This window comes from Balaenoptera physalus, assembly GCF_965194825.1.
Source record: "Balaenoptera physalus genome assembly, chromosome: 12".
Classification (NCBI taxonomy): Eukaryota; Metazoa; Chordata; class Mammalia; order Artiodactyla; family Balaenopteridae; genus Balaenoptera; species Balaenoptera physalus.
The window spans coordinates 66,674,509-66,701,911 of record NC_138897.1 but is presented as its reverse complement, the minus strand read 5'-3'; the positions used below and the strand labels follow the sequence as shown (position 1 = coordinate 66,701,911).

General features: G+C 49.3%; 1 protein-coding gene and 2 long non-coding RNA genes across 3 annotated transcripts in view; 1 reads left to right on the top strand and 2 right to left on the bottom strand.

Moving 5' to 3' along the window:
- The window catches only part of RAB31 (RAB31, member RAS oncogene family), a 110,238-nt gene extending 85,639 nt beyond the window's left edge, over positions 1-24,599 (bottom strand). The window contains exon 1 of the mRNA XM_082418743.1: positions 24,371-24,599. Within this exon, the coding sequence (XP_082274869.1) occupies positions 24,371-24,409 (39 nt within the window). The 5' untranslated portion in view covers positions 24,410-24,599. The remainder of the gene's footprint in view (positions 1-24,370) is intronic.
- On the bottom strand, positions 64-16,893 carry LOC309640298. Its single transcript, XR_014252174.1, has 2 exons — positions 5,618-16,893; positions 64-4,972 (listed from the first exon to the last, which is right to left on the bottom strand). It is a non-coding gene; the product is annotated as an uncharacterized lncRNA (long non-coding RNA).
- LOC309640283 lies at positions 21,086-26,969 on the top strand. The gene is made up of 3 exons (XR_014252160.1): positions 21,086-24,170; positions 25,099-25,423; positions 26,929-26,969. It is a non-coding gene; the product is annotated as an uncharacterized lncRNA (long non-coding RNA).
- Positions 26,970-27,403: the final 434 nt, after the last annotated feature.

Genomic DNA, 27,403 nt, shown 5'->3' with positions numbered 1-27,403 from the left:
TTTGTAATGACACCTTTATTAAAAAAAAAAAAATCTGGGTGTGTGAGCACAAGCACACAAGCCTGAAACACTTCCTTTAAAAAAAAATCACAAGGACACATTAACAGTGATGATCGAAGGTTAGGAAGGCTGCACTTTTTATTCTGTACCTTTCTGACGCATTTGAACTTTGTAATCCTATACAAAGGGTTCCTTGTATCTATTTTTAAGTATGAACAGATGTGATCCAGGTACAGGGATCAGGGTACAAATTCTGTATTCTTCTTTAAGCTTCTCTATACACACGTAACTTTTTACACTAACATTTTCTCCCCAGACTCCTTCATATCATCTAAATTTTAAATGGCCATCACCCAAACCATAGATTCTTGCCTCTGTGGGGTATGGTCCATGTAATCTGTATGAATCAGAGTTACCGAAGCTGATGAGGTGGAATTATAGGAAACTTGCTGGAAACTGCATGAGCCTGGGAACCCGTGGGAGCGTGCTTCCTGGGTCAACTCCACTGTCGGTGTCCTATGTGTCATGTGTTTCTGGTGGGAAAACATTAAAACTGCTGAGCTAAACCCTCCCCCTCCTAATTACTCACATGTAAACTATTTCAGATGTGGAAGTTGCCTACACTCATTTTTGTTGCTGTTGAGGTGCAATTCTCATAACCCAAAATTAATCATTTTAAAGTGAACAATTCAGTGGCACTCAGTCCATTCACAGTGTTGTGTAACCATCACCTCCATCTAGTTCCAAAACATTTTCTTCATCCCCAGTAACTCCATACTCATTAAGCAATTACTCACCATTCTCCCCACCCCACAGCCTCTGAATCACACATTTACTTTGTCCCTATTGATTTACCTATTCTGGACATTTCATACAAATGGAATCATACAATACGTGATCTTTCGTGAGTGGCTTCTTTCCCTTAGCGTCATGTTTTCAAGGTTCACTCACATCGCCCTGTGTATCAGTACTTCATTCCTTTTTAAGGCTGAATAATATTTCATTGCGTCTACACCACAATTTGTCTATCCAGCCTCCACTGATGGACACTCGGGTTGTTTCCACCGTTTTTGGTTGTTGTAAATAGTACTGCTGTGAACATTCGCGTTACAAGTATTTGTTTGAGGTCCTGTTTTCAACTGTTTGCAGTATATACCTAGGAGTGAAATCGCTGGGTCACATGGTAATTCTGTCTATAACTTTTTAAGGAGCAGCCAAATTTCCATTTTCCACAGCAGCTGCACATCTTACGTTTCCACTATCCATATATGAGGGCTCCAATATTAAGAGGAAAACTTCCCATGTCTTGAACCCTTTAGGATTAATTAGTTCTTCCACTTTCCGCATCCAACTTCCTCTCACTAGGGTCCTTTCTTGTCACTAGTTAACCAGGAAGCACAGTGCACCTTTGTTATTTTTTGATTCTTTAACATATTTGTTATGTTAAAGAATAATTACCGTAGGCAAAATCCTGACTCGTAGATATAGAATGAACATGTGTTAAAGTCTTTATTGACCTCATTATTAATGAGAGTATTAGTGAGGTGTTACAACCAATTCACAGAAGTCAGAGAAGCACAAATTTATATGGATTAAAGGAATGATCCAATTAAAGGTTGAAATGAATTTACAAATGGACAAGAAACTGACTTTTTTTCCTGATGCTGGGGGAGGTCATTTTAACCACACAAATAGATGTTTTTTCCATGTCTGCAGACTGTAATTATTTTGCATTGCTATCAGTTATCTATAACTTACAGAGGCAAAAAGCAGACCAAGGACAAGAAAGGGCTAGAATCAGACACCCTGGAAGGCTGTTCTTTACATGATGCATAGTTTTCCACTGGGGACACCCAGAAATCTTTTCTGCTTATTCCAAATTTCCTCACAATATGACACAGGAAGTAAAAAGAGAAAAAACTAAAGGTGTGGATGAGAAAAGGAACTAGGAGAGGCAACTCCACACTAAATAAAAATGAGAACTAGAATGGGAAAAGATTAATGGGCCAACGTGCACCATGGGGCTCCCACGACCGCTGTACGGTTGGGGAGGACACAGGCCACGCGTGCCACGGGAGTCCACATGGCGAAATCTGGGGGCTAACGAGGAGATCTCTCTGCAAACAAGACCCTGGTCTAAAAGGGAGGACACCAAAGGCAGCGGACACGGGACAAAGAACTGACCGGGGCTGCAAGACAGCAAACCCTGGCACTGAGTCGGACGGTGCAGAGGTCTGTCACCGCTGCCGGGGGGTGTGAGGGCCCAGAAGCATCAGGAATGACTAACAGGACCGGGTTTGGGCTGGGAAGGGAGGTTCCCTGGAGCACGTGTGGGTAGTGGAGACCCAGGAGTTTTCCCAAACCCACCCAGCGTCCAGCCTGGCATGCACCTGGGAGCCCGGATGGGGAGTCGGCCCTCGTGTGAACCAGCCCTTGTAGAAACCTAGACAGTCACAGGTTGGCTTCATATAAACACTCGGGTATTATCATTTGACTTAATGCAATACTTCTTCTTTAAGTGATTGAGATATATATATAAATATTTCAGTTATTACATCTGTCCTCTTTATTTCCTGCAACAAACGCATTGTTTTGTAGCTTTCAAGCATATGACAATTATTTGTACATCTGTTAATCATTCCTCCTCATATGCTGGTAATGCCTGTACAGGGAAAGTTATCACACAGAACTGAAAAAGAAAATCACAATATTCAAGGAAAGTAAATCATATTAAGCAAAACTGTTTCCATCCAAAGCAGGTCTAGGGGCTGACTTACTAAAGCATTGTCACTGGTCTTCAGAGCCTGTTTACACTGCTTTTTTTTTTTGGCTGTGTTGGGTCTCTGCTGCTGCGCGCGGGCTTTCTCTAGCTGTGGTGAGCGGGGGCTACTCTTCATCCCAGTACGCGGGCTTCTCACTGCGGTGGCTTCTCTTGTTGTGGAGCATGGGCTCTAGGAGCGCGAGCTCAGTAGTTGTGGCACGAGGGCTCAGTAGTCGTGGCGCACGGGCTTAGTTGCTCCACGGCATGTGGGATCTTCCCAGACCAGGGCTCGAACCCGTGTCCCCTGCTTTGGCAGGCGGATTCTTAACCACTGTGCCACCAGGGAAGTCCCTACACTGCATTTTAAATGGGCATCTTCCCATTTACGTTTATGAATAAAAACCTATCACTTATTATAAAACAAAGAGCTACGACGAGAACTGAGAACAGCCTTAGCACGCAGCTGGCAGAGCGAAGGCCCAACCCCCTCCTGGCCACTTCAACAGGACTTGGCTGTTCCCTGTGGCATTAGCATTTCTTTACTCTTCCTGTTGGGAAAAACGGGGTGATTGTCTGTGACAGGAACTTCCCAGAAGGCCCACCAGCTCTTCAAGGGGAAGCATCCACAGGCAGTTTGCACCCTAGGATTCTATGAAACCCTCAAAAACCTTGCCTTGCTGTCTGCACCCATCCTGCATCGTGACAGTGATTCTTACCCAATGACAACACCCTCCTGCTCGGAAAGACCTCCTTAAATCAAACTTAATTCTCAGCGTCGGACCTTGCCTCCCCCCACTGGCGCTGCCAACACTGGCTCTGCCGGGTGGTCAGCAAGGAACTTCAGTATCTCCCGGACAGGCCTCTCCCGGACAGGTGAGGACAGCTCTGGACAGGAGAGAGGGTGGCCAGCCGGAGCCCCCATGACGCCACAGGCCTCCTGTCAAGAGGCCACTGACTCCCCCTGCCTGACACCAGGGCCCCCCCAGCAGTAGGACCTGTGGGCACTGCAACAGCTCAGCAAAGACACGGGTGCCACGTGTAAGGCAGCATTTCCAGATGCCATCCCCCCAGACGGCAATCAGGGCGCCAGTGGAAAGTAACCACACCCGGGGGAGGGCTTCCCAAAGGCGGGGTGGCAGCAGGGGCTGCTAAAGTGCCGGAAGGCAGACGGTGCCTTAACTGAAACACGCACGGAAGCTACAGGAAGCCCAGGCCAGGAGGCATGGCCCCACCCCCTCCCACAGCCCTGCGAAGCCAGCAAAGCACCAGGGGAGCCGCCCAGTAGCCCACATGTGGGACCCCGGCCGGGGAGGCAGAGATGGGAAAGAACGTGGCTTCCCAAATGGCAGGTCCTCCCAGTGAAGGCTCATCAATTCCAACCCCAAGACTTCAGTTCTTGTGATATGTCTTTGTCACTTAGCGATGCCACCCAGTTCTGGAGCTGCCTATCCCAGGACCCCGTTTGCCACATCCCAGGGGTGCCACTGGCCACCTCACACATCACAGCACGCGATGCCCCAGCAGGAGTCCCACCTGCCTCAAAGCAGCACGTGCCGGGGTCTTGCCCAGGACCAGCAGCGTCCCTGACAGGGTCTGGGCTCAAGACCCAGGGACCCCAGGGTACCGGCCAGGAGGAGCACGTCTGCACTGCCTAGGGACTACAGCTCACGACCCCCAAAGCCTCCTTCGAGGCCACGGCTGCCACTGCAGATTCCCACAAGGCAGCATGCATACCTCATTTACCAAAGAAACTTGCTTTTTTGTTATCCCTTCTTTCTAGCACGGGTGCAGCGGGGCCAGGAGATGTGTCATGATGGTATGAGTTGCCTCTGGGTGAACATTAGTTCATCACAGAATTTTAAAATTTGCATTTGGAGAACTAAAAATACTTTTACTGTAAAGTGGTGTAATACTGGTGCAATAAGGCAAGTTAAAGTAACTTCTGAGCAAGTCAACTTGTTTTTCCAGAAGCATCAGGGAAGTAGATGACCTCTACCAGTCCTTCTAGAGAGGAAGAACAAACTTAGTTCTACCGAGAAGTTACCATACGACAGGCAGGAGCCCCGGTGTTCTCAGGTTACTTGTGCTGTGTAACTGTCACAACTCGCTGAGACAGACACTGTTATCAACATTTGACAAGTGAGGGATCTGAGTTGAAGAGGTTCCACAAGCCAGCTTAAAGCTTGCTTCTCTCTCCTTCGAGTCCAGAGTCTGAAAGACAAATCAAGTCAAAGCTCCGGTCAAGCCATAAACTCACAGTCTTCAAATTCATAGTCTGGCAGTGACCTTGCTGGAACACAAAAGGTGCTTATGGGACAAACTATCATTGCTCCACGATATCCACGCTCCCCTTCACCATCAGAAAAAGAGCCCTGAGTGAGGTTCAGCAGGCACTCGGCCACCCCTGCTGGTCGAGGTGGTCAGGGGTCTTGGTTCTGGCCAACGGGGTGGAAGCAGAGGCAATGTGTTGACCCCATAAACCATCAGAGCATCCTGAACCAGCCACCAGGACTGATCAAGAAGAAAGAGACGATTTCTCTCCTGCTTAAGTCACCAGACTTTGGGATCTCTTATTTCAGCAGCTCAGCCTGTATCCTCAATACAGCGCATCGAAGAAACTTAAAAACCTGCATATCCCTCTAAACTGGCTAAGAATTCTCCTTAGAGCTTGTTGAACCTCATCACCTGTTTATTCCTCATTCATTTATAAGGTAAATTCATCCTGGCCCTGCGTCTGAATTCTCACAATTTCCAAATTCCAGTTTATGAGATTTACCTGTAAAGTATGACAATATACCATTTCTTTAAACCCATATGCTTCCCAGAATATGTCCTTCTTTGGAAAATGCCACTCACCCATATTTAGCTATTGCAGGTGGTCTGTCCACCACCCAGTTTCCCAGTGGCCCGGGCTGGCAGGGCATCATTTGAACCGGGCGGTGCTCTCTGCCCTGCTGGGTGGCTCTGGTCCTTCTCCAGCAGCTGCATCTACTTTCACACACATAAGGCCCAGCGGGGTTGCCACGGCATCCTTTAAATGCTGGCTGGCAGGCCGGATGCCAGGACCAAGTCGTTGATAGTCCTGTCTTGTTGGATAGCATTAGAGCAGACAAAACTCTTTTTATGACCATTCAGCAACAACAGCCCTTAAAAGAAGCAGAAGGGGGTGGGGTATCTGCTGGAACCCTCTGACCTATTTAGAGACCCCCAGCTTGGATGCCTTATGCTATATAGTTCAGCTGCACCACACATAACCACCCAACCGTCATTACCTGAGATTATGTGACAGGTATGGGTCAATGTGTTCTAGCCTGCGGTTTTCTGCCTTCTCAACGACCTATTACCAAGATGAGATTGATTTGCTGTGACACCTGCTGTGTCCCGTGACCAGAATAATAAACACAACCAATTCACTTTGGCCACTCCATTTTTGGTGAAGAGCTGCAGTTGAGAACGACAGACATCTGCCCATTAGGAGCAGCACGTAATTAACAGCAGTGTTTACCCACCCGATACCAAGCAGTAGAGGGGCAACAGACTGTCACCACGAGAGACCAGCATGACCCTCGCCATCCTGAATTACGGCCGCTACACTCTACCTCCCACTCAGCCTCAACTACAACCAAAATAAATACACTTTCAGACTGAAATGACCTATGCTATACATCTGTATTATCTATGCTATATATTTTCATTATATTACACGTATTAGGAAACGAGGTGTTTGTGTGATCACCTGCTACAGAGGCCGGACTGGGGCTAATCTTAGATTGAAACAGATGGAATTGCCAGCTCTGTGACGGAATTAAACTGGCACATGGAACCGCGCTTTTTATGGCATTTGATTGGAATTTTTATGTGCTTGACCTTGTCACAGGAGCGGAATCCATCAGCTATGAAAAGTCATAAAACTGACAGTGTCACCTTGGCAAACCATTCAAAACCAATTAACCGATCTTCTGCTAGACACATAAATCCGTTGATCCATCCTTACAATTGGCATATAAAACATTCATAAGTGCAGACAGGTAATACATTTTAATAGACATTTGAAAGAGTAAACTAGAGACAACACAGATTTAAAAACAAAAATAATGAGCCCTTGCCCCTCTTATCCAACATCTCAAAGCACTACTTTTTAGTCTTAGGGGAAAACTTGGAAGTTCACATAAAACAGTACTGTGCTTTTAATATACATTTGTGTATTCTAACACAAATTATACACCATTTTCAAGCAAATTTATCACCACTGTAGTAGTCTGAAGGCTTTTTAGAAACTGAAAGCATAACCCACTTAAGGCTTCTGTTGCCTTTGGCAAATCTAATTATTAACGTTTGCTGAATTGGCTTTAGACACCTGATATCATGTTAACACAATCAGCAAATATTTACCAAAAATTCCCAGGATGAATGCCACCATTTTGATGTTCTGAGTTGTCAAGGAATTTACAAACAAACAAATACAAATCCACACACATCGGGAAATTTCAGCTCTAACAATCAATAAATGAACAAGAGGGACCCCCCTCAGTCACAGAGAAGCCTCCCTCACCTCCAGCGTCACTGAGCGTCACCTGCTTGGAGGCCCCGGGCCAGCTCCGGTCCTCTGCAGTCCCGACAGGGGGACAGAGTAGTGACAACGGTGGGCAGCAAGCTTCTAGAGCTTCAGTTCTAGATTTAGGATCTAGAGTCCAGAATCAAAATTAAAAGTTTTAATAACGACAAAGAAGATGCTATTTACTCTCTATATCAAGACGGTAAAGAGTGGGAAAAAGTGCCCCTTTTCAAAAGAAGAAATAGATTTTGCTAGAATAAAATCACACACAACACGCCTGGCACACGATGCTGAGATGAGACAGCCTTGGCATCACCTGGGGAGTCCGTCCCTGCACGGTGATTCGGTCCCAGCGCCCGAGAACACAGAGCAGCCCCCACCCCAGGGAGCTTCCAGGGGCCAGAGCCGAGGACCGCCTCCCGGTGCCTCTTCTGTCACCCACAGCTGTGTCTTTCATCTCCCCTGCGTTAGTCACTGAGGCCGGGTCTGCTGTGTGGCCTTCAGGCCCTGAGCCCTGCACGTCGTCAGCCGGCTGGCCCCTCATCCCTCATCCTTACGCGGCCTGCATAGGCCCACAGAGCCACTGGGAGCCAAGGCCAGGGAGGTGTCGTGTGCTTATGACCTTCGCTCGATAGGACCTAGTCGTCCACACCTGCAGGCTGCCGACCCGGCTCTGATCCCGACAACCTCACCACACCTGCAGCTCCGGCCAGGGCTCCACGCGGGGCATTCAAGCTAAAAGAGATTTCCTGAAAAGATGTCGGCCTGGAAACAAAAAGGCACAATAAACACAGCAGAATGGTCGGAGCTGGGTTGAGGGCCGGAGGAAAATGAATTAATTAGAGCTAAAAGATGAGAGAGAGGATGCAGGCGGGCCTGGGCTGATGAGGCATTAGGTGAGGGGGTGTGTCCATTGAACCCTCAGCACCTAAGAGCACAATTCGGTGGGGGAGCGGGCGGTGAGTCGTACCAATTAACTCTGAGGATTTCCAGGAAGCTGGAGAGCTGCGGTCGCAGCCGAAATCACACCAGGACATCAGGCTGGCCGGGTAAGTCTGCCAGGCACAGCTCCCCGCAGCCGCCTGCAAGGTCACTGCCATCCCGGCTCCTGGGCAAGGGCCAGGGCGCAGGTCCCAGGCCGTTCGAACTAGGTCACCTGCCTGTGACCAAGCTGCCAAAGAGGTTCTTGGCCTTTTTCGCCTCTATTCAGAAGGCAGGATCTGCTTCCCTCTGAAATTAATGCTACAAGGAATTTCCTAAAGTAAAAGACAAACATCCACCACATTCCCTGCATCTAATTCCATGGCTTATACAACTCAGACTGGAGACTGCACCCAACTCCAGACAAAATTCAGTTTAGTTCAAGGGGAGAAGCAGCTCTTTCCTCAGGCACTTTTCAGGTGCTCTGAGAATCGTTCCCTCCCTATGTTTGATCTGGAAACTAAGCCAAGGAAGTCTTCCATCCTGTGATACTTGAGACTGATAGGCAACACAAGCGTTAACATTCCAGCTAGCGTGAGTGTGAGTTCCGTCACAGAGCGATGAGCCTATTTCACACGCGTGAAATTTCACCAGTCACGTGCGTGGGTTCACGTGTGAGGGTTCACGGGCGGGAAGGTGAGCCTAAAGACAGAGGAGAGGCTGGCGGCAGAGGGGCCGGGACACAGCGCCTGAGGGAACGTGGACTGGCCCCCCAGGGCAGGAGCAGAGGCTGTGAACGGGGAGGCAGGCGGCGGCCTGTCCACACCCCTCCTGGGCGACTCCTGGACGTGATGACAGCCCAGGAAAATGGGAGGCTGGGGTTCGGGTTGGGACTCCACGCGGACAGGAGGAATCAGAACTCTCCTAGAAGGAAGGCAAACCTGTGCCTCTGGATTCGCCCTCAATACTGAAGTGCGTCCTCCTGGAAGCAGCCTCTGCGCCACCTAAATGGCAACAAGCAGTGCTGGACCCGCCGTGATGTGGGGTCATCGCTTCCCTGACCGGAGCATATGCCCTACAGTCCAGCGCTACAGGCATCAGAAAACGTTAATTTGTCGCGAAGAAGGACTCCAGCCCTGCTCGCTATTTGGGGGAGATGAAGAACCCAGGATCTAGGATCACTTTAAATGGACTGTGTTACACGTTAAGCTCGATGTATCCCTAACTTTTAGACTCACACTTCCCACTGACATAGCACTTTCTGGACTAACTCCAATGGAAGTAATCCCACTCACACTGAAGGGGAAAAATATAAAGATTCACAGCACGGAAAACACCCAAGTGCTGTAGGTGGTGGAAACTGTAACTCACCACTCCGCCTGCTTATTTTTCCACAACTGTTCCAAACACAGAAGCCATTGCACTTCAGAGCCAGGTACCATACAGCTAAGCTCAGCTCACAACATCACTCTTTCCCTTTAGCCACCCTCAAATTTTTCATTCATTAAAGCACCTTCCAGTAACCACTGAATGAATTCAATATATGCAGTGTTCCAGATTATCATTCTCGGTAAAATGGACATTGTCACAGACGAACGAAACTCGCAATGCACTTGTACCTACAAAGTTCGTACACGTTAATAGTGGTTCTATGAGCAAATCAATGAACTAGATCCGAATTGCAGCCCTGAGTGTCCAAGGCCCCCTGCACCATTCAGTTCCCAAAAGTGATTCCTTCATGCTATTTCTAAACTTTCCTGAATCTGATGGATTCAGAAATCAGTGTATTTTTAATAGAACAATATAGAGTCCAGAAACAGACCCACAGGCACATGGAGATTTCATTCATGATAAAAATAACCTATCAGATCAGTAAATAATGATGAATTAATCAACAGTATTAAAACAACTACCTAAACATTTGGAGTAAAGAAAAAAACAAAAACAAAAAACTTGAATCCTAGCCTGGCTCTTTGAACCAAAATAAATTCCATGTGATCAAAAAAAATTTTTTTTAATTAAAAAAAATTTTAAGACACTATGAAAGTACAAGAGCAAAATTAAAATATAGGTAAAAAATTTTATAATACTAGAATGTGGAAGGACTTTCTAAGAAAGACATAGGCAACAAAACCATAAAGGAAAAGACTGATATATTTGACTAAATAAAGATTTTAAAATATTGATATGATTTTTTTAATTCAGTAAAAAGGTAAACTAGAAAGTAACAAACTGAAGAAAAGTTTGTACAATACAAATGACAAAGGATTTGGTTTTTTTTTTTTTTTTTTTTTTTTTGATAGGTAAGAAGTGGATTTCTTTAGAGAGAAACACACTCCACAGACAGAGTGTGGGCCATCTCAGAATGTGAGAGAGGCCAGGATTTGGTTTCTTAATATACAAAGAGTTCTCACAAGTCAATAAGAAAAACAACCCAATAAAAATTAGGTAAATGATGTGAATGTGTAGGTAACAAAAAATACAGTAAGTCAATAAACATATGAAAAGATGATCACAGTCCTTCATAATTAATGAAATCAAATTAGAACAGATTATCATTTTTAATCTATAATATTAGTGAAGATAAAAAGTTTTGGTGATATTTAGTGTTGGTAAAGTTGCAGAAAATCATATCCTAAACACTTAATGGGAATATTCTGTTTTTTGATCTGGGCATTTACATAGATCTGTTCAATTTGTAAAAATCCATTGTGTACTATATTAAGATTTGTGCACTTTTTTGCATGAATATCATACTTCAGTATAAAAATACTTCAGTAAAGAGGGACTTCCCTAGTGGTCCAGTGGGTAAGACTCCACACTCCCTATGCAGGGGGCCCAGGTTTGATCCCTGGTCTGGGAACTAGATCCCACATGCATGCTGCAACTGAAAAGATACCACATGCCACAATTAAAGATATTGATATGCCACAACTAAGACCAGTGCAGCCAAAATTTAAAAAAAAAAAATTTTTTTTAAACGTTGAAAAAAAATTTTTTTAATGTAAAGAATATGTTACATCACCATGAGATATCACCTTATACCTGTTAGAATGGCCATCACCAAGAAGACAACAGGTTCTGGTGAGAATGTAGTGCAAAGGGAAAGCTTGTGTACTGTGGCAGGCATGTAAATTGGTCCAACACTATGGAAAATAATATTGAGGTTCCTCAAAAAATTAAAAATAGAGCTACCATATGATCTACCAATTCCATTTCTGGGTTTATACCCAAAGGAAATGAAAACAGGATTTCAACGAGATATCTGCACTCCCTTGTTAACCACAATATTATTCACAATAGCCCAGATATGGAAACAAGCCAAACGCTCATCAGCAAATGAATGGATAAAAAAGATGTGGTACATACACACAACGGAGTATTATTCAGCCATGAGAAAGGAAGACATCCTCCCATCTGTGACAACATGGATGGACCTTGAGCACACGATGCTACGTGAGATAAGTCAGACAGAGAAAGACAAGTACTGGGTGATACCACTTATATATGTCGAATCTAAAAAAGTTAAACCTGTAAAAAACAGACAGTAAAATGGTGGTGACCAGGGGATTGGGGGTCGGGGGGATAAGACTGCTATTGTTCAGGGCACAAACTCGTAACAAGTAGTACATAAGCCATAGAGATCTAAGGCACAGTATAATGAATACAAAGATTGTACTATAATTATGCAATGTGACAAATATTTATACGACTACACTGGCAATTGTGTTACAACACATAAATGTATCAAAGTAACATGCTTACACCTTATACCATCAAATTTATAAAAAAAAAAAAAGAGTAGGTTAGAAATTTGTTCAAATTCATGAAAGGAATGAAATTCTGAAGTATCACACAGTAAATCAAAAGCTATTACTTACCACTTATGCTTTGCCAGATCCCTTAGCTAAGCAGAGTAAAGAAAACTTCTAAACTGGAGATTCTCTTGTGGAAAGAACCTACTTAAACTCTCTTAAGCCTTGAGATTCTCAGGGTGTAAAATGGTTTGGAGAAGAAGAGGTAAGAGAATATTCCAATATGACACGCCAGGCAGGGTTAGAGGGGATGTCTGTGCAAACTGCCAGCATTTTACAAAGGAGGGAACTGGACCCAGGCAGTTATGTGATTTGCCAGGGGAATCAAGCTAGGAAGTGCCAAAGCCAGAGTAAGCACCCACATCTGGCGGCCCGAGGGTGACCCACCATCCACTGTGCTCCGCTGGCAAGAGGTCTGTCCAGCCGCGCTGACAGTTCAACTGCAGCCCTAGAAACTCCTAACACCTGCAGGCCCGCCATCCAGCAGGTGGGCCATCATGATGGACCACAGTTTGCAACCTGACATTTCCTGAACCCAATTACAGCGCTTAACACGGATCCCCTAGGGAGCGAAGGAAAAAAGGCCTGGAAATCAGGGCTTCCTGCACATGAGCTGGAAAATGGGCAACAGATAAAGCCAAGCTCAAGGCTGCTCCGCACACACAGCCCTGGGACCTGCCAAGGCTCCTCTCACACCACAAACCAGAGACAGGGGCCCCCACACAGGGCGGTCCGAGGACTCAATGCGACAACTTATGGACCCCACGCTGCCCCTGCAAGGTGCTAAGCAAACAGAGGGCGCGGCTGTGTCACTGTCACCGTGCATGGTGGTGTCCTGGATGCATCCCTGCCTCTCAGCTGATACAGCACTTTGCCTCTTCACGGCTAATACAGGCCCCTCCATCACACCTCCCCAAGCCTGGCCAGGACCCTGCCTTTCTCTTCCAGGGAAGTACTTCAAACCTGGTTCAAATTGCTGAACTATTTTTTAAATAGTGAGAAGGAAAAATAAATTGTTACTTTAAGCACTAAGTTCGGGGTGGTTTGTCACAAAGCAGTGGAAAACTGAAATATCACGGTGTCCGGTATGTGAGTTGCACTCAGTTAGGTGTCAGCTGTCTTGATTACAGGGATACTCATAAACTAGAGTGATTTCAAGACATCCCTCTTCATAAAAGGCATTCTGAAGCACTTTCTTGATTGAGAAAGAACAGAATAAGGTTTTGCTTCAATTCTTTCTCAACTGTTACTGCTGTCACTGTTGCTGTGATTAGGGCCGGGGGCAACTACAAATTATTACAGTGCTTGTGAGTTTATAGTTAGTTTTTCTTTTACCCATGGATATTTTTAATAAGAAAGAAGTCAAGGACATAAGGAGAAGACCCCAGCAGAGCATCTGTAACTACACTGCTCACAAGCAAGAATAAGGGTGTGTACGTGGTTAGCTGTGACACAATAACTATGATTACCAAAACGGAAGCACAGGGCTGATGGGAGTGAAATGTGCAATAATGCAATTCACACCAATAGCAGCAACATATTCAAATCAGTAAATTACATCAATTATAACTTAAGCAAAAACTTCAAAAATATCTCTATTCTTATTGAAAAAAAATATTCTACTAGTTGTCTTACTAAGATTAGCCTAACCTGAGGTGGAGGTCTAGAAAGAACACAACTCATCCTTTTAAACAGACGTCTTTCTTTACAAAATATTCTCGGGGCCCCTGTTAAGGTTCCATAAGCTCTTTTGAAGAGAAAAGCAACCCCAGGGACCCAACACAGATATTACTTGTTGTGTAAATATACTGTACACAAATAGTAAAAGTACACACAAACTGTTTTTGTTATTCTAGAGCTATAAAATAAAGATAAATGCATTAATTAAATACAAACTGAACTATCAAACCGGTGCCACTCAAATGAACATTAACCTAATACGACAGATGGTGTTGCTCCCTGAAGAAAAACAGTGCAGGGCTGTGGTCAGTCCCAAGGTCAGTGTGCTCTGTCACCCTGTGCCCGGGACGGGTTACTTCCCTTGCATTCCACACACCATCTGTCAGCAAAGTTTGTCAGTTCTTCCTTCCAAACAGCCCGATCGGGACCCTGCTCACGACCACGGTCACAGCCTGCCACGGGCTCCCCTGCATGCATCCTCCAGTGGTCCACCCTCCATGTGGCCGCTCGGGTGACCACCATGATGGACGAGCCAGATCACTGTCACTGCACAAAAACCTTCCATGGCCCCCACTGGATTCCCAGGAGACGCCACAGTTCCCACACCGGCCCGCGAGACCCCAATTAACAGGCCCCCAACCCCACTGGTCACTGTTCCAGCCACACTGGCCAGCCTGCTGCTCCCACCCCAGCGTGGGGTCCCCTCTGCCAGGAGGGCCCAGCCGGCTCAAGAATATGGTCTCCGTGTTTACTTAAAGGCTGTCTTGGCGAGGACTTTCTCAAGCCCCTACTTGGAGCTGCACCCTCCCAGCCAGCCCACCTGGCCCATCCTGGCTTTCTCTGCAGGGCGCCTATCACCATCTGTCACACCAGGGACCCAGAGCCCTCATTCAAGATCACTCCTAGGATGTAGGCTCCATGAGGTCAGGGACGGTGGGTCCACTCTGCTGCCTGCTGTGCCCAACCCCGGAGCAGGTCCATCAATACCTGAGGCACCTGCTCCGGAACCGCTCGGTCATCACGCGGCCCCAACGCGATATCTGTTCTGACTCTGCCTGGGTTCTCCTCTCCTTGGCCAGTTTTAATGGACATTAAAGTTACCACAGTTTTGTTACAGGAGGATCACCTGGAAGATCCAGATGTAATTTTATTTACCTTTCAAAGAGCAGCATAGAAATGAACAGGCACAGACAACCTGCAGATCCCACAGGACAGATCGGCAGGCCCACGCCTCTCCCAGACCCATCTGGAGAAACCCTAGATCAGGGACCGGTGGGGAAGCCAAAGGACGAAGGACGGACCACTGTCGGGGGCCACTGACCACGCCCGGAATGCCCCTGCCCACCCCCCCGCCCCTGCCACGGCGATGGAACAGGAGCCTGAATAACAACCCAAATTTACTTTCTTTTTCTTTTTTTTTAAACTGAAGTATAGTTGATTTTACAATGTTGTGTCCAAATTACCTTCCAATTTTATTATCGGTGTACCCGTTATTTCCAGCAACAACCAAACGACCTCTACCCAGCAAACATCTCCTTGGGTCCTCCAGTAAATTTTTATAGGTTTTAAGTTAATTACACTAGTAATGCAGGCTCACTAAATAAACCAATGCACAGAAGCAAACGAGAAAGAGTAAGTTATTTATGAGCACAAATCAGGCCCCGGCGCACCCACATAACCACTTGGACATGAAATCAAGCCCTTTCGGAACCTTTTCCTGTCTCTGGATGGTGTAAACAGGGCCACTCCCGGTCCCTCCTCTGCGCCCAGCCTCATCCTCAGACACCTACAGGCCCCCCCCCCCGCAACCAGCCATGCCCAAACTCCACCCCCTTACCTGGCAATTGAGCATCATGTGACATCCCAGGGGTCTCCTGGTGCTGTTACTTCACCTCTCCCTTCCTGCCCTATCAGCCCAAGGGCCCTGCTGGGCTGGAAGCCCAAGGACAGACCCCACACTCCTGCGGGAAGTCATTACACCTGCCCACACGGCAGCCACGCACACACCTGGTAAGGGTCTCTCTTCATCCCCACAGCACACGACCCATTAGTGAAATCCTCATTTACTTTACACAGATGCCTTTTTGCTGTTTTATTTTAAACTAAAACAAGAAGATTCATGAAATGCCTTCGTTACTCCCCACAGGGTAAGTCTGGCCGGGTTTCTGGTCTCCGCTGGCAGCAGGAGGAAAGGTCAAGCACTGGGGCTCAGCACGCTCCCCACTCAGTGGGGAAGGGAGGGATGGAAAGCAGAGTCAGAAACATTTTCCTCTAAGAGCCAAGCCCCGGGTGTCTCTTTAAAGGACAGACTGATGATTCATTGACGAGAAGGGGAGAGAAAAAGGAAACAAAACAATGGAAGAATGTGGGGCTGAAAGAACAGAGACAGCAGGAAAACTCTGGAGCAGGACGGTGGGCTGGATGTTGACCATAAAATAAAGGAACCGGCTGAACATAAAACAAAAGACAGAGGAAGAAGAACCATGAGGAGGTGAGCTGCGAGGTGAAGGAGGGCAGGCAGGATGCTGCCTTCACAGCTGCAGGATTTCCAACTCACCCGAGGAAACAGGACATCAGCAAGTTGGTACAGTTACGTGTCGTTATAAAGAAACAAGGTTAAAGGCGCCATCCTGTATCCCTGGCCTTTGCCATCTCAAACCCAAATTGACGTTCATCATTTCACTCCTTAATCCTTTCCCCCACCTCATCGTTAGGTTCAAAATCTAATTAAGATGAGCACGGATAATGAAAAAAATAGCTTTTCAAAAGTTTGTCATGAAAAGTTTAGAAAATATCTTGGCTCCCAAAATGAAAGATGTCTATGAAGTATGTGTTATTGATGCTATGAGATGTTTTTCTTTTTTAAAAAACGACTTTCTTGGGATTCCCTGGTGGTGCAGTGGTTGAGAATCTGCCTGCCAATGCAGAGAACACGGGTTCGAGCCCTGGTCTGGGAAGATCCCACATGCCGCGGAACAACTAGGCCCGAGAGCCACAATTGCTGAGCCTGCGCGTCTGGAGCCTGTGCTCCGCAACAAGAGAGGCCGCGATAGAGAGAGGCCCGCACACCGCGATGAAGAGTGGCCCCCGCTCGCCGCAACTAGAGAAAGCCCTCGCACAGAAACGAAGACCCAACACAGCAATCAATCAATCAATCAATCAATCAATCAATAGACTTTCTTAATTAAGCTTGCTACAAATGTAAATGCCCTGGCCAATCGCTTGATAAAGGGAGGGAGGGAGGGAGGCTTTGCTCTTTTCCCCTGCCAGCAGAGGGCAAGCTTTATGTGATTGTGTGTGTGTGTGTGTGTGTGTGTGTGTGTGTGTGTGTGTGTGTGTGTGTGTGTGTGTGTGTGTGTGTGTGTGTGTGTGCGTGCGCGCGCGCGTGCGTGTGCCTGTGCCTGTCATTCTCCCTCTCTCTCACACACAGACTTCTTTCCCCTTCCCTTGCCTTCTCCTCCCCACCCCACCCCCGCATAACCTCTCCTTCCCTCCATCCCTTTTCTCTCCTCCCCTTCCAGGGCAGGCTGGGGTAGAGGCACTTTTTAGGACGATGCGTTTTATTTGCAGGTCCTAGTTAGAACAGTGATTCCACGAGGGCAGAAAGGAAGTAATTCTGAAGAATTCAGGTATCTGTTTCTTCTAGAAAAACGCATACTGTTGATACAAAGGCATCCAACTTCCCGGCGTCTTGCTCAAAGAAGAGAAAATAGGAGGGAAGTGACCTCCCCTAGGTTCCGCTTCTCTCCAGGGCCCAGTTTTCTGATAACCCGGGTCATCTGGGCACCCCTAGGGAAATTGAAAGTAGCCCAGGCTAAATCCTGAGCAAGCGGAAGCCACAGTCATCACCTCCAGAGAATTCAGAGCAGGGCTGGGGCATCAGGAGCAAGGAAATAGATCAGAAAAAGACTCCTCAAAACAGAAGGTTCCGCAGGGAGAAGCTCGCTCCAGGACGCCAATGTTAAATCCCGCTTTTCTTTATTTCTGCTGACAAACTCCTCAGGACACCTGCAACTCTCAACAGCTTTAGCAATTAGGTGGGGAAAATAAATCATGTGGTCTGTCAGGAGGTGGTCAGTGCTCTGTGGAAAGTCGGGACCCAGAGTCCGGGAAGGATCGCGGGAGCCCCGAGGGTGGGAGGTGGGTGGGCAGATGGGTAGGAGGTGGGTGAGCTCAGCATCTCACTCACCCCGAGTGGATTTCGATTCTGCACCTTCAGTCCCTGCTAAAGCGTCTGACCCACATGATCAAGGCCCTTAGTTTTGTTCAGACACACCACTGCCCGTTGCTCACAGAAGCCAGGAGTATTTTTTGAATGAGTGCCATAGAGGTAAATGAGAAAGAGTTATTTCCATATGAGCACAGAAAAAAAATACAACCATTCAACATCACCTAGGTTGTCTTCCCACCACTTAACCCAGAAGAAGCAATGAGGAAACAGACAAATCGAGATACTAGGACTTTCTACAAGACAACTGGCCCGGATTCTTCAAAAACACAAATGTCGTGGTGGAAAAAAAAAAAAGAGAGGAACAGTTTTAGATGAGAGATGTTAAGAAGCAGATGTGAGAAGCAAATGTAACACGTGATCCCTGACTGCATCCCGGATGTGAACTATACGACTGACACTATTGCTGTGTTCAATGTCAGAGGTGAGATGATGTTACAGTTGTGCGGAGGGAGAATGTCCTTGTCCCTAAAAGATACACGCTGAAGCCTGTAGGGGTGAAGTGTCATAATGTCTGCAACTCACTTTCAGATGGTTCAGGGGGAAAATCCAATATTATCTGTGTACTATAGAGAGGAAAGCAAGAGTGACAAAAAGTCATCCCTTCTGACTCCACGTGAGAAGGCTATAGAACATTCGTTCTACTGGTCTTTCAACTGTTTTGTAAGTTTGATGTTTTTCAAAATAAAACGGGAAAGGGGAGTTAAAAGACCCCCTGCTGGAGGCTGTGAGGTCAACAGGAGAGCCATCAGCCTGGGAGTGGGAGGCGGTGCTCCTCACCTCCCCCTACCCTCCAACCACCTCAGCCTTCCAGAAAATAGCGCGAGATCCAGAGCCTGCTCTCCCAGTCCTGGGGTCCATGCCCACATTTCCTTCCCTGTCCAAGCCCTACGTGTCCTTTGAAGTCCTGTGCAAATCCTTCCCACGCCAGGAGACCTTCCAGATGGCTCAGTTCCCAGCCCCCCACTGCACTTAACATAACCTGCATGTCTCCCATGGCACCATGTGACACCTCCAGCATCCTTCTTGTCACCATGGCCACGGATGCTGGCTCCTGTCTTACCTGCCCAACCAGGAGCCTCTCCACCACAAGCGGGACCAGAACCCAGCCTCCCGACTTTCCACCTCCAGTAGAGCTGACACAGCACCTTATCCACCGCAGGTACTCAAGACAGACCTTGAGCAAAACCTTTTTGTCCCTCACCTGTCCTCACACCTGATAAGATGGACGACAGTCAATATTTATCGTCATCCTACTCTGTTACTTCTATTGGGCGTGGCTCCGTGGTGAGTGCTGTCGCAGGGATACTGGTGATGTCATTTAGTTCACGTGTCGTTGTGTCCACGTCGTGGGAAAGGCAGAGCGCCTTGAAGACAGGGATCGTGGCTGTCCTGTCCACCTGCAGCCGCCCAAGCTCCCGGCATGAAAGAAGTGCTCGATAATCAGTGAACGACTGAGTGAAGGAAAGTCTATTCCAATTTCCAACACATATGACAAATTATAAAAACTAAGACAAATGAAGGTGTAATATGTACAGACACGGAAGCACCGAAATTAGTCTAACCTGTTGGACACAACTGAATTTGAAGACCTGTTCTAATGCGTGACCTCAAAATCTTTTCACGTCCTGGCACCTTAAAATGTAAAGTTTTCTGTTTTCCAACGGCCAGAGCCTCGGAGCAGATCTGGGGGATACAACACACTCACTGAAACAGGGACACTGGGTGGCGGTAGAGGTGGGGCAGCACGCCTGAGAGCTACAGACAAGGGCTGGGGAGGGACCAGAGAAGTTTGAAAACGCTCCACAGATGACTCTGATGCACACGCTGGGCTCAGGGTGAGATGCGGCCACACCGACCCTGAGCAGAAGAGGAACGAGGGCCTGGTGGACCCCAGCAGCCCGGCTCGGGTGCTCTGTGTCACTACCCGCTGGGCCCTGCTGGGACACGTCCCACTCTATCGTGGATATTTATTCTCATCCCAGAGTCACCAACGCTAAACCACACTTTCCACAGGGGTTCAACCTAATAGAGGAATCAGGCAAGAAACGAATTACTGCAAGTTCCTAGCCTCTCTGCATCCCCCCACTCCCCTCTCCCCTTCCCCCGCAAAAAGAAATGCTAGTTTCTGGGAAAGAAAAAGAAAAAGGCTATGTGTGGTTTTTTAAATTTTATTTATTTATTTTTGGCAGCATTGGGTCTTCGTTGCTGCCCGCGGGCTTTCTCTAGTTGCGGCGAGCGGGGGCTACTCTTCGTTGTGGTGCGTGGGCTTCTCATTGCGGTGGCTTCTCTTGTTGTGGAGCACAGGCTCTAGGTGCGCAGGCTTCAGTAGTTGTGGCATGTGGGCTCAGTAGCTGTGGCTCACAGGCTCTAGAGCGCAGGCTCAGTAGTTGTGGCACACGGGCTTAGTTGCTCCGCGGCATGTGGGATCTTCCCGGGCCAGGGCTTGAACCCGTGTCCCCTGCATTGGCAGGCGGATTCTTAACCACTGCGCCACCAGGGAAGCCCCCCAAAAATGAGTATGTTAACAGAATCTCAGGCTTGGACAGCAATGCTGATGGCTGCCTGGGCTGCGCCTCCCCATCCTATGCATTGTTCCTTCCACAAGGACCCCACGATTCACATAACCTTACGGAATACTTTCGGTAAGGAGCGCTCAGCCTCACTCAGAGCAGGCCGTGCCGGTGTCCACAGCTCGGGCTGATCTGCTGGCTGTGAGCAGCCTCGTGGGTCCTTGGGGGTCCCACAGCCCTTTGTCGTGAAAGTCCGGACAGGCTAGAAGTCCCCACTGCCCACGTGTCACAGCAAATCCCAAGGACTGGACTGCTCTGTGGTGAAGCGCTAAGCAGATTCGAATAGAGGCCTGAGGAGAGGCCTCACCAAGGCCCTGACGGTGGCCTCTTACCCGTGCCACTCAGCTGTGGAGGAAGTGGCAGAGACCTCTAAACTGTCGTTAAGACAACCGAAGTCCAAATATAAATCTCTCAGGGATTCCATTCGGAAGCAGTTTTTAAGTGTACACACCCAGAGGAAATAATAAAAGAAAAGAAATATCCTTTCCTCCTTCTCTCCCTCCCCCTCCCCCTCCTCCTCTCCCCACCCCCTCCACCTCCTTCCCCTCCTCTCCCTCCTCTCACTTTCTGCCACGTGGTAATGTCTTTTAAAAATGCATACTGGGAAGCTTTCCACCTTTGGGGTTGGAACAGCTGCTGCCTCAATATTGTTTTTGTTAGTTTTTTTTTTTTTTTTAACATACTTTGCTGTTTTTAATGGAGTTGTTTTTAAGCTACATGTTTCATAATACTAGCTGAGACTCACAAAGCAGGATGATTGGCACTTTATTGGCAAGAATGAGACTCATGGGTCCTAAGAGTCCAACGCAGACCCCCGTCAACACCTTCCTGCCCGGCTCACTTCCACGACAGCCCGGCTTATCCCAGGAAAGGGCACTCACGAAGGCTTGGGAGAAACACGACAAAGTCCACCCACGAAAACAGCAAGAGTCAAGAATCTCTACCAGGTAGGCTAAATAAACCCTGCGCTAGCACAAAGCATTCAGGGAATGTTCCACAGATGGCTGTGGTTCCATCTGGGAGCGCTCACCAAAAGAAATAAGATCAGACACGCCTAACATCAGGGTTCTGAAAGGCACAGGTACATGCCACCTGGCCCACTCCACTGCCACCTTCTGCATATGACCCTCCGGTGGGGAACCTCCACCCCCTCGAGGAGCAGAAGGCTTCAGCTGAGAGGGAGGAAAGCCTGCTCCGCCCGTGCCAAGCACAACCATGTGCCTTAAATGGGAAGCACATCCCCAAGTAATCACTGAGGAACAGGGACAATCACCAGGCACAAAAGGACCAGCCCCTCAGCCTCTCCAGTGAGCGAGCAAGGCTGCAGCTACGTGGTCCTCATTCCCATCACCTTTTCAACGGGGCCCAACAGAAAGTGACGCCCACAGTGGGCACGGCTGCTAGGGCCTGGGTCAGACTGAGATTTCAGGGAGGTGTGGCAATGGCTAAAAACAGGAAGCTGAGGGCTGGCTGCATGCAAGACTTCATCCAGAAAAGACAGGCCTCCCACACAAAGAACAAAGGAGCTGGGACGCCTCTTAAAATTTTGAGAGGACACTGGGTTTGGCACTGATTCCCTCTTCCAGCCGCGGATCCACAGGCTTCTCTCCCAAATCAAGAGAGCAGACCCAGCAGTTAGAACGGCTGTAGCCTCACCCCAGTGCTGTCTCACCCAGAGCATCGCCCTGTTTGGAGGAGCAGCTGAGAACATACCCTGTCACACACATCTTGCCCAGGACGGGACCAGCCAAACGGGGGGAACTTAAGACACATTACTCAGTGTGATAATAAGATCACTGGCCCTTTCAAAGATTTCATATAATATGTCTTCTGACCTAAGCAAGACTAAAACCTAGAGCCATTCTCAAAAACAGAAGGCCACGGATACGGTGTGATAGGATTGAAGCTTCAAGGTCTCCATCTGCTCAGAAACATCTTCTTGCTCTGCTTTGGGACCGTTCTTCCCTTCCAAGCCCAACCTCCTACCAACTGAACCACTGCAGAGGACCAGCAAACAAGGAGAGTCACTGTCTCCAGGAAATCACTGAACGAGTGCGTTCCATTCTTAGAGATAAAACAAAAAGAAGTATAGGGAGTTCCTCCAGCTTTCTCATCTCCCAGGCTTGGAATCACAGGGTAGCAGGAAATGGTACCATGTATCTTAGGCAATCATCTGCTATAGTCCTCTGCCTTAAAAGGGAAGATGCTATTATGTCCATTTCACAGACCATGCAACTAAGGTACTCGTCTAAAACAGCACAGCCAATGAATGGCAGAGAATGAGAACCCAGGCTTGCTGCCTCTGGGCACAGGGCTCTTTCTACCTGATCAGTTCCTTGTAGAAGGAAACAGACTCACCTCTAAGTAGCAAAATTGCAAATAATTCATGCGGTGGGACAGGCAAGTCACTTCCGACTTCATTTATTCCCAAAGCCAATCCTGACACACACAACACACGTCAAAGCTGCCTCTTGATTCCTCGGGATCCGACCTTCCTTCTGAGTCTTTGAAGGGCTTCCTTGAGGCTGAAATGATTCCTCACAAGGAAAACATGCGATTCCTGGAATTTATGTCTGGCTTATGTTAGAGAGCCTGGCAGACGGTGCAACCTACCCCTGCAACACCGATAAAGGTCAACAGAGGAAGGCCAGAACAGCATCCCATCCAAATCCAGGCCATGGCAGAGCAAGCAGGGGGTGGGTCACAGGGAAGGGGGGGCCTTTGCCTGATCCCCTGGAATTCGAGGCCAACCCGAAGACCTAGTGTAACTGGGGGTTCCAACAAAGGACAGTGAGGGGAGACAGCCAAGAGCATCGTTCTGCCCCAGATTCCAGAAGAGCCTAGAGGGAGTCCAGACAGCCCCTTGGTCTGGGACAACCCAGTCCTAACCTAGAACCATTTCTTCTTTATCTACTTCTGCACATCCATCTTGACAGACCAGTTAGTTCAACCTTTGCTGCTTTTTTCAGAAATGGTTTTCTTGGGAGACCAGATCGGCAGAACACTAGGCATCCCTACCAAAAGCTGCTGAAAACAGGGCTTCAAACCAGCTCTTCCCAAAGAAGTAATTCTGGAATTTGATATGGGCACCCAAGAAGAGGCGACCCTTAACACCACCTGAATTCCCTGGGCGGTCCCCAGGGGGCTGCCCGGTGCCATCTGACAGGTCCGCACCCATTGGGTGTTTGTGTCTGTCTTTGTTTCTGGTTTCTTCCAAGTTTCTTCGGGCTCAGAAGGACCCACTTCGGGAGGGGAAGTGGGGACAGGGGAGGACTCTCTCATCCTGCCTTTATCCGCGGCACGAAAAGTTTTCTAAGCGCGGTTTTCTACCATCCGTTCTCTCTTCACTTTCCCGCCGGGTCATCCCCTCGCGCATTTTCTCACCCTGAGCTGGGCTTTCTTTTTAAACAAGTAAATAAACCAGTTGGCCCCGGGAAGCAAAAGGAGTCGGCGCCTTGGCTGAGTTACTTAAAGTTTCCGCCGGAAGAAAATTATTAAAGGCGAAGGAGAAAGCCCTCAGAGTTGGGGGCCGCGGCTCCTGTCCCCGCGGAGGGGTCCCGGGCGCCCGGCCCGGCCAGAGCGGCTCCGGGGACGCGGGCCGGCGGCGGAGGGACGAGTCGAGAAAGCTCCCGACCAGGTTCGGGCCCGGACCCAGCAGGGCCTGGCGGGGAACGGGCCCGGGGGCGCGGGAGAGGGGGGTGCAGGGGACACGGGGGGAGCACGGACGGGGGGGTGGGCAGGGGAAGTTGGAGACAAGGGGGGCGCGGGGACGAGGGAGGCGCGCCGACCAGGGGCGCGCGGACCCGGGTCCCCGGCGAATGGCGGCGCAGGACTCACCCCGAGGAGACAGACTTTGAGCTCTCGGATGGCCATCATGAGCTCGGGGCCGGGCCGGACAGGGGCTCAGCATCCTCCGGAGCCGCGCTGCGCCGCGCCCCGCCAGCTGGCGTCCTCCGGTCCCCGCCTTCCCCTCGCTCAGCCCGCGGGCGGATCCTCAGCCGCTGCTATTTCTGGGCCGCCGGCCGCGCCGCGGAGGGTCACGTGGCCGCCGCCGGCTCCTCCCGGGGCTGCGGCGTAACCTCGGCGGCCAGGCTTCTGGGAACGCCCCCGACGGCGTCAGCCCCCCGCCCCCGGGCCTGCGGCGTCCTGGCACAGGGCCTCTTCCCACCCGCCGGCCGGCGGTTGGACCCGGCTCTGCAGAGCCCCCCTCCCCCCTCGCTCGCACCCGACCCACGGGCTACCGGCTGCAAGGCCCCCGGGGTGGAGAGAGGACCGGTCCGGCCCGGGGCTTGGTGGGGTGGGGGGGGAACCGGGCCCACGGCTGGAGACTGCATCCCCCTCCGGAAAGTGGGTGATGCCAGCCCAGGCCATCTTCGGGGAGCACTTCCAAGTCATAAATGGCACTTGACAGAGGCTGGGCGGACGGGCAGGAGGGTCTGAGGGTGCAGCCCACCCTCTCCCGCAGTTCCTAATATCATGGGGAGGGGGCTTCAGTTTACCCCCACGTAGCTTGTCACTCTCAGCCCTGAGCTCATTTTTCTGTATGTAATCGAAATTGGTTCTAGAAGCTACGGTCTATTCCTCCCTCCAAAATAAGGGTGTCCGTGTCCGAAAAGGGAAGCGCTTTCTAGAGAGGAAGCTGCCATGCTCAGCCCAGAAACGCTACCCCTTGCCGGGGCAGACACCCAGCCCTCAGAACGACGCTGCGAACGGGGAGTTCGGCCGCCCTTCCGCACCCTTCCGTGACCGGGATACCAAGAGGCTCTGGCTTGAGACAGTCGAGGCGGGCTTGAGGAACCGCCCTTCCCTCTCCACAGTGGCTCACGTACCTCACCCACTCAGGCCACCTCGTGTGTTGCTGCCATAGAAATGTCCGCCTTTCCGACACAGGTACCTCAGTTATTCACGTCATTTCAGATCAGAAAGAACTTTTTTCTTTAAACTTCATCCCCTAACCCAAAATCTCAGGCCTCTGTCCTGAGTTGCCAATTTTGATCAATGACATTTGTGGCCCCCAGTGGACGACCCACCTTGATTATCTGGCTTTGTTCCTACTGAGGCCATGTTGAAGCTACCCAGCACCCAAGGAGCGCATACAATAGGGACTTCCGAATCAAGACCTCCAGAGAGAGAGAGAGAGAGAGAGAGAGACTGGAGTCAAAATAGCCCTCCCCCCCAAAAAACAACCCCTGACAGTTGGCCATGAATTCCCCAGGGCAGTGGAGGCTTCCACTGGCTTGGGCAGGCTGTGGAGGATTTTTCACTTGCACAAACCTGGACTAAACTGTTCAAAAAGTAGCCATGGATGAAACACAGGTCCTGTTCGGCGTGAAGATCATTGTATCTGTACCTGTCCTTGGCTTAGTATCGAAAGCAAGGACAGAATGAAGAGAGGCCTGCCCAGAGTCACCCAACCCTGGTCACAGGGCCTCACTGTCCTCAGATTCGCTGAGCAGAGAACAGCTGCCACACAGCTGCAGAGCTGTTGTGGTGAAGCAGCTCTGGCAAGGCCACCTCGAGTGCCCGGCAGAAAGAACAACTTAAATCTCCACGTCAAAGTGCTTCCCTTTGGCCTTTCTTCTCACTTCCCCAAAGTCGGCCAAACCAGTTCTCACTTCCCCAAAGTCGGCCAAACCAGGGTGGGAGGCTTTTCCATTAAAACTGCAATAGGGTCACTGAGGCAGAACCTTCCCCATACAAGTGGGCTGGCAGAATTTCTCGTCGGTTCCCCTGCTCTTCTCATGATTTTTCCCATTCCTCTCGCTTCTCCACTAGCCTAGGTGTCTGCCATGCTTGTGTGGTTTCTGGGTTCTCCCCAGTCGCTGATCCAGGCCTTCTCCCCTGAGAATCACCCCTCTGTTTATTCTGCCCACACCTACCCCCTTAAAATCTCCTCACTTGCGTCTCATTCTGACCAGGCCGAGCACTTCACAAAGTGCCAACCCTGGTCTGTCAACCGCACCACCCCCTCATCAGCCAGGTCACCCTTGGGGACTTAAAAACTGGCCTCATGAAAACCCTGGTCCCCGTGATCACCCCAAGGTTGTGCACTATGCTCTCCTGGGAAGGAGGGACGGTGGCTGCTCCAAGATGTGTTTGGGGAGTGTCAGGTCCTGGGTGGGTCTCAGCTTGTTAGAGGTATAATGTTTCCTAGGAATGCTGTCATTATGCTCTAGGATTACTGTATGACGGGCCTGGCCTGACTCCTCTGGAATTCTCTGCAAATATGAAGAGGTTCTGATATAACTTAAGCAGGGATAAAAATCCAATGGTACATAACTGAGGATTTATCAAATTTCAAAAAAAATGGAACATGCAAGGTTTTCTTATGAGACTTTTGTAAAGCAAAAGGTCATTGTACTAACTCGGATTTCTGCTTTTCTGCTGCCTTGAAGTCCTCAACGGCACCCACAAGATGCAATCGAAGTGTTCAGCACATCTTGCAAAAACGTGGCCCAAACCAGCCTCTTCTCTGCCCCTCTGGTGGAATCCATCAGCCTCCAGAAACCTGCTCAGATTCCACCTCACCAGTGAGGTCTCCTTCTGAGCTTGCCAATGCTCTGCTCACAGCTCTCCTAGCATTGACTCAGCAACTCACCTGCCCTCCCATCCCCAACAAGCGTCCTGCCCAGCGTCTTTCCAATAGAATGAGGCTGAGTTCAGTTCAGAAGCAAAGGAAAGTTTTATTCTTTGATCAAAGAATGGGGAGGTGGGACCTTATGCTCCAGAGCACACGCTCTCCCAACAGGCCCGATTGGGGCTGCTTTAGTGGGGAGGGGGCGGGGTTCTCGCCAGCAGCGCAGGCGCAGCTGCTGCTCACGCCCCCTGATCTCGGCGCCAGGCGCAGCGTCTCTGCACACGGCTCGCCCG